Source organism: Fukomys damarensis, unplaced genomic scaffold (assembly GCF_012274545.1).
Source record: "Fukomys damarensis isolate Sample0158 unplaced genomic scaffold, DMR_v1.0_HiC HiC_scaffold_19, whole genome shotgun sequence".
Taxonomy (NCBI): domain Eukaryota; kingdom Metazoa; phylum Chordata; class Mammalia; order Rodentia; family Bathyergidae; genus Fukomys; species Fukomys damarensis.
Window position 1 is genome coordinate 23,265,343 of NW_022900931.1, and position 7,577 is coordinate 23,272,919.

Below are 7,577 nucleotides of genomic sequence, written 5' to 3' on the forward strand. Positions count from 1 at the left end.
CAAAACTCAGAAGATAGCCGATTGGAACTCGGTTTAATACTCCAACAAGATAACGTATATGTGATTCATATGTAATTAATCTCTTTGCCAGAAAGCCTGGGAGATGGTGTTTACTAGAGTGTAGCTGAACCCTCACTCTCTGAAGTCTGCAGCTTCCTCGGGTTGTGTGTGCCAGTCACCAGTCTATAGTCCCGACTGAGCTGTGGGAAGAGTCCCCAGCCTCAGTGAGTGCTGGTGGAGGTTCTGCGAGGGAGGACAGCAGCGGCAATTCTTTCCTAACCACTATGCCAAAGAGTCCACCAGTCTGCACAGTTCCCCTTCCCATCCTGGTCGCAGGTGACCCGGCCCCATGTTCTCCTCAGAGAGGTGTCCACTCTGTGGCTGGGATGGCGCGCTGGGGTGCCCAGCAGGAAAAGAGTCCACCTGCATGCAGGACTTGGACGAGGCCGTTTGGACGAACCGCCTACGACTTACTAAGCTCCACTTAAGTGTGAGGCCTACAAACGCCAGCTCTGTGCCTGGAGTCTATCTCGGCCCACCTCGGCCTCAGACCCCGCCTGGCGTCCAACATGGCTGCCCCCACGGAGCGGGCGTGGCCGGCTGATCTCCCTCCCACAGCAGCTTCACCCCTTTTTTCTTTTTTCACTGTCCGTTTGTGTGATTTGATCTATGTATCAGCTTTCCTTAATTTTTGATTCCAAGGTGAGAGCCCCTCTCCCACCTCCCAAAAACCTTCTCAGTGGATCCTTCTGGTCCCCGCCCCCCCGTGGCGCCTGCTCCAGTCGCCATGTTGGATCCCGCGTCCTAGGCCTGGCCTCGTCCACGGTAGGATCTTGCGCTTCTGATGGCCGTTTGGTGGGAAGCCACGCGGGGCCAGCCCGGAGTTGGCAGAGGCTGCACCAAGGCATGGAATCCACGGCTGTGGACTTGGTCAGCACCGGCACCTGGGTCTGTGCTCACCGGAGCCACTGTCAGTGCGTGCGGCTGGGCCACTGTCCGTCAGCCCACGTTGGGGCGCCCATGAGTCCCAAACACCTCTCATATCGATCCTCTTCTCTCAGTCTCTCAAACTGCGGCAGGCTTTTACTTGACACGCAGAATTACGAAACTGCAGTCTTTAATCCCCCTTTATCAAAAAAGTATGATACTTTCTTCCTATCATTTCCTCTCTTTTCTTCCCTCTTTCACTTTCTTCGTTCTTCTTTCTCACCACTTCTGGAACTGTTCCAATTATACTACTGTGCCTCTCCCAAACTGCCTTTGCTTTGGCCTCTTTCCAAGCCCAGACTCCTAACGGTTTTGAGCACTTCTGGTATCTTTCCAGTAAATCTCTCCTTTTATTTGAGTAGAGTGGTTTATAGAACTTGAAACAAAAAAGATTCCAAACTGATGCTCTGAGTTTCGATTTCACTTTCTTCCAATCTTTTCTCAATACTACTGCCTGAGTGGTATTTTAAAGGGAGATCTAATTCTACACTTTCTCTGCTTGATACCCATGACTGGTTCTTTGTCCTTGCCCGGAGCGTCTTCCAAGACATGGAATGTGAACCTTCTAGAATCTGGCCCTTTTTTCTTTCTTGGTCCTTATCTCCATGCCTTGTGGTTGTCTGTTCCTGTACCTCCAATTCCTATCACCCTCTCACATTCTCACATCAATCCTTTTTCAGGAGACGCCTTGGAATTCCCTGTCTTACAAAGCTTTCCTAACTGCCCCATGCCAGGCCCCTCCACCCCTCCTGTCTAGGCATCTCTATCCTTTGGGCTGCACATTTACCCTCTTGTTAACCCTGCCTCTTCCTCACCAGGACATCATCTGCCTTCACATCCACCTTCCCATCCTGTGCCATTTCTCTCTTTCTAGCATCTCTTATGTGGTTGGTATTTAGTACACATGTATTCAGTGAAAGTGAACATTTTTTTTTCTGTAAAACATTTGAAAAGTTAAAACTACATCAGCAGGTGGCAGCAGAGCCCTGCTGTTAAAACTTGCTTTTGTAGTTCTAGATTTTTTTTCTTTTTTTCAAACCCACATAAGCCAGCAGGTGGGGATCTCTGACACAGAAGTCTTAATGGATGCCCAACCTATCATGATCAATGTATGTGCAAATTGTATTAAAACCCAGAACCTTCTCTAGCCACACAGATTACTATCAGCAAAGCTTTAGGTCACTGTCTTCACTTTAACTTTTTGCTCTTCTGAGGAACTCTTGTCCAGGAAGAAAAAATTACAAGTAATTTTGTTGTTTGTCTCTAGATATTTCATGGCAAAAACTCATTAATTGTTGGGGGTATAGCTTAGTGGTAGACTGCATGCTTAGCTTGGGCAAGGCCCTGGTTTACATCCCTAGCACCAAAACCGAAATAAAAACAACAAATAAAAAGTTCTGCCTATTAAAAAAAAATCAAGTGAAATAGCAATCTACAGAATGCAATATTTGCAAATGACATATCCAAAGAATCATTTTGTATATATACAGTCATGAACTGATAACATTTTGGTCAGTGATGGACTACATGTATGACTATGGTCCCATCAGATTGTATTGTAGTGATGTTTTAGCCATCTTAATTTGTGGAAGTACACTCTATAGCATTTGCACAAAATATGCTGTTGCTTATCAATACATTGCATACTGAAGTGAGGTATGATTGTGCAATATATATATATATATGTCTTCTGTAACTCAAGAATAATATAATATATAAGCTAATTAATAAAAGGGCAAAGGACTTGAATACACTATTCTCTAAAGAACGCATGCGAAGCTGGGGATGGTAGCACATGCCTATAATCTCAGTGCTCTGGGAGGCTGACACTGAAGCATTGTACAATGCAGCCTGGCCTGGGCAACTTTCTGAGATCCTGCCGCAAAATTAAAAAACAACCCACCCAAAAACCCCAAAAGGCTGGGTATGCAGGTCTTCACTGTGAAGACCCTGGGTTCAATCCTGAGCAATGAACAAACAAAAAAAACACAGCAATAAACTCCCTCTAAATAAAACCCCAAACCAAATAAAAAACAACAACAACAAATCCAATTAAAAGAAAAAGTGGTATTTATATACAGTGGACTATTATGCCGTCTCGATGGAGGAAGCCGCAAGCAGGATGTGGCAAACTGCAGGAAGATGGGAATGGATGGAGCAGACACAAAGGTGTTGCTGAGGCTTAGTCTGTGTGCCTGTGGGGCTGGGGACAGTGATCGTGGCGGTGGAGCGATCTCTCTGAGATCACTTCAGGAACTAATTTCTGGAACTCATTTCGTTTATTGACTGTGACCAGAAACTGAGAATAATGGTGCCTACTTCACAGAGCATTGTACAGGTAAAGTGAATTTTATTTATATCATTTAATTATGCACTTATCTAGCCCTTACTGCAGTGATGGAGCAGAGTAAATATTCCTTACACAAAGGCTATTATTTTAGCAGATTTGATTCCTTAATTATGCTTTACTTAAGCCAAGGTAACTGTGAGTGGGCACTGTTTAAGGACTTGCCGGTCACTCTGTGTAAGCAGAGAACAATGCACTACATTACTGAGGTTTGGGGATGTAGCTCAGTGGTAGAGCACTCGCCTAGTATGCACAAGGTGCTGAATTCAATTCTTAGCACTGACAAAAAAAAAAAAAAAAAAAAAAAAAAAAAAAAGAAAGAAACATATAGTAAATAGGATTAAAGAAATTTCATGATTATTTTGAGATCAGGATCTTTGTTTCTGGTAAGCCACTTTGAAGCACTGATTCCAGAACAGAAAAATTAGCTCCGTGTTGTTTTCTCTTTTCGATTCACCTCTGTTTCAGTGTCTAGCCAGATCTGCATCTCTTCCCACAACACACTTACCCATTCCTCTCCTCTGCCCCGCTTCCCCTGATCACTTGTACTGTATAGCACACTGTGGATTTCTTTTTTATTTCTTCAACTTGCTTGTCAGCCCCTTGCTGTACAATGTTACATTGCATTAGGGCCAGGAACTTTGTTTTGGGTGCTGCTTGGCACTGAGCACCTAGAATAGTGCACAAAATCCTATGGGTATTCAATATAAATATTTGCGGATTAAAGGAAATCTGCTATATGTATATTTACCTCATGAAAATTTCTCTCTGATGCCTCTGAATTTTATTCATCCTGTATCAAAAGAAGACCAGGCAGCAGTACGTGGAGAGCTTTTGCCTCTGCTGTCTCTGTTGCCTGGGGCACTCTTCCTGAAGATGAACCTCTTTCTGCTTCTTACTCTGTTTCCCAGAGAGACCTTCTTGAGAAGGTCTGTATGAAACCCAGCCTGGTATACCCACTCACTTCCTCAGAACTGAACGCTGCCACTACATACCTGTAACTACCCTAATGATTGCTTTTCATACTACTAATCTCATCTAATTTATTCCATTTGTTGATTTTCACTGTATCTCCTGCTTCATCATAATTGACCAGGACTAAGAATCAAGCCTATTTTTTTTGCTGATATAGTATTTAGAACAATGCTTGATAGTCAATAAAAACTTGTTAAATGAGTTAATAATATTCATATGGCAGAGCTTGGAAAAAGGATGGCAGTGGTCTGTTTTCTCTTTCTTTAGGCAGGGTCTGTTTAGGTAGTTCATGTTAGCTTTCAGCTCCCTATGTAGCCCAGCCTGGCCTTCAACTCGAGGCACTCCTCTTGCTTCAGCCCCGAGTGCTGGGGTTACAGGTGTGTGCCACCATGCCTGGCTTGTCAAGGCTTTTTAAAAAATCCAGTTTTAGCCAGAAGCAGTGGCATAGCCCTATAATACCAGGGCTGTGAGATGCTGAGGCAGAAAGATTGTGAGGTTGAGACCCATCTGGACAATTTAGCAAAAATGGAAAATAAAAAGAGTCAGTATTTAGCTCAGTGTGAAGGCCCTGGGTTCAGTTCCAACTACAGCCCCCCTGATCAGTTTTAAACAAGTTGTATATGTAATTTTACATTTTGTTTCTCCTTAGTACCACAATATAAGCATTATTTATATCATCATTGAAATCAGGATGCTGTAGCTGGTATGGTGACACACACCTATAATCCCAGCACTCTGGGAGGCTGAGGCAGTACAATTGCCTTGAGGTTGAGGCCTGTCTGGGCAAGATAGTGAGTTCAAGGCCAGCCTGAACTACATAGGGAAGGTCTCAAACAAACAAAACTCAGAATGGAGTACTACTCAGCCATAAAGAATGAGAAACTTGAGACATTTATAACTAAGTGGATGCACATTGAGGCCATACTCTTAAGTGACATTAATGGACACACGTGTGTAAATACCATATAGTTTCTCTGGTGTGAAAATCTGAAAGTGTAAACAAGGATCAATATATATAATTGATGTTGTATAATAGGAAGAAAAGGTCTAAAGAAGTAGGGGAAGTGGGAGGAGTAGGTGAAAGGTAAAAAGGGAAAAGAAAAAATATGAGAAAAGGAAAAACACGTAAACAAAGTCTTTGTAAATAGGTAGGGTAGAGGGGGTGAAGAGAGGGCAAGGGGAATGGGGAAAAATAAGAACCAAGATATGTTATGTAAAGGTACAAGACCCCAATGATTAATGTGACTGTAAGTATACCTAAACTGTACCGATAAACTAAAACATCTAAATAAAAAGAAATGGAAGACTTATGGCTGTGAATTGAGCTCAGTGATTCCATGCCTGCTTTGCAAGCTTGAGGTCCTGAGTTCGATCCCCAATACCACACACACAAGTGAAAACAAAAACAAAAAAAAGGAAGACTTCAGGTGGAGACTAGAGAATGAGGTTTCCAAGGTTCTCAATCCTTTACATCATATAGTCTTCTGAATAGGTATCAAATTTTAACGCCTGGACCAATCTATTCCAGAAAACAAATGAAACCAGTACATCATTATCTATTTAACTTAGACACTCAGACTGAAATACATGATGAATAACTTTCAGTACTCAGGAATCACAAAGAAAGGAATGTTTCACTCCAAAGCTTTCCTTTCTAGCTCTTCTTGAGGTCAGGTCCCTTTCTCAGGAAGAGATATGTCACTCACCTGCATCAAAATGGGTTCTTCTTCTTACTCTCTTCCTGGTACAGCTCTTAATTTCTGGATTGTTTGGTTGTTTCTTTTTTTACTGCTTTGAAAATGTGAAAAAGCAAAATGAAGGCATGGAGGCTCCTGCACTCTGGAGGTTAGTGCCAGCCTGGGCTATAGTGAGACTGTCTCAAAAACAAACAGACCCAAACCAGGCGTGGTGGTGCATGCCTGTAATCCCAGCACTGGGAGGCTGAGGCAGGAGGATCGCTGTGAGTTTGAGACCAGCCTGGGCTACATAGTGAGTTCCAGGTCAGTCTCAACTACATAGTGAGACCCTGTCTCAAAAACAAACAAACAAGCAAACAAACCCCGAAACAACTACAACAACAACAAACAGACACAAAAATCAAAATGACAATGTTGGAGAAGTAGTGATTTTTTTCTTTTTGGCAGGGTGTCATTCCTTGCCAGAATGTAGCCCAGGGAGACCCTGCTTGTTGGTGAATAGACCTCCATGGTTCCAATGTTTTTGTGCTCAGTGGGCCCCAAGCTATCGGGTTTGGGTGTCCTATGGGGCATGCTGAGAATGGAGTCTTAGCTATAGTTCATAAAATGAGAAAGTAGTTGGAGTAGTCCTGTTTAGTGTTGATTCCATTCTTGCTTGTATTTAGAAGTAGCCATGCTCCTTGCTCCTGAACCCCTTAGTTTTTTGCTCTTAGCTTTCAGGAACCCGTAAAGGTCATGAAGAGTCAGTCTTGGCAGTTTCCTTCTGCTCCAGTCTGAACAATGCACAGTCAGAAGCACAATATCGATGGCTCCTTGCTGAGCAGAACCCCTCACAGGGCGAGCACTGAGCGTGTCCCTGGGCACTGTCAGCCACCTGACTTTCCACTGTTGATGGAGGAGAGACTTGGGTGACTGCACAGGGACCACCTCCTGTTCCATGAACCAGAAGGGTGCGGAGATTTTTTTTTCCACCTGCTAAGTCTTTCCCTTCAGCTCCACTAGAATTAAAGGATGATTTATTTGAATCAACCAGTGCGGCAGAGAAATCTTGATATAGAGGTAGCCACAGATACAGATTCAATCACTGTCCTACCCCAGGCCACCAACCTAGAGATGAGCAGAGTCATAGCCAATAGGACTCCCAGACTTTTGGTCAGTGAGGATCTTGATTCAAAGGAGACCCAAGCAGCGACTGTTGGTCCCTATCCCCTGTTCTCCTGAGGGAAACTCTGCTTTCCACCAGTGTACTGGATTCTTACTATTAAGGAGGACCACACCTAAGTTCCATTTTGTTTTTCCAGAAATTTCAACTGATGCGGTTTTGGACACATCCCCTTCTGGCTTTGTGGAAAAGCCAGTGAAACTAAAGGTCCTATATTTAAACATGCAGCAATATTTTCTTGTCTCCCTTATCTTGCTGATGTCTCACTACTTAGGAAGGCCCTGTTGTGGTAACTTATGTCTGAGTATACTTTGTCTGCTTTCTTCTCTGAGACAAGTTAAATTTAAAAAAAAACTCCAACAGTTTGAAATTTGAGAAAAATGAAAGCATTTTCCATATATATATATAT

The 7,577-nt window shown here is 43.2% G+C and overlaps 1 protein-coding gene across 1 annotated transcript in view; it reads left to right on the forward strand.

The window, feature by feature from the left end:
- The first annotated feature begins 669 nt into the window (after window positions 1-669).
- LOC104875853 overlaps window positions 670-7,577 on the forward strand; it is a 21,395-nt gene continuing 14,487 nt past the window's right edge. Inside the window, exons 1-2 of the mRNA XM_010643589.1 lie at window positions 670-1,139; window positions 3,462-3,543. Of these exons, the coding sequence (XP_010641891.1) occupies window positions 670-1,139; window positions 3,462-3,543 (552 nt within the window). The remainder of the gene's footprint in view (window positions 1,140-3,461; window positions 3,544-7,577) is intronic.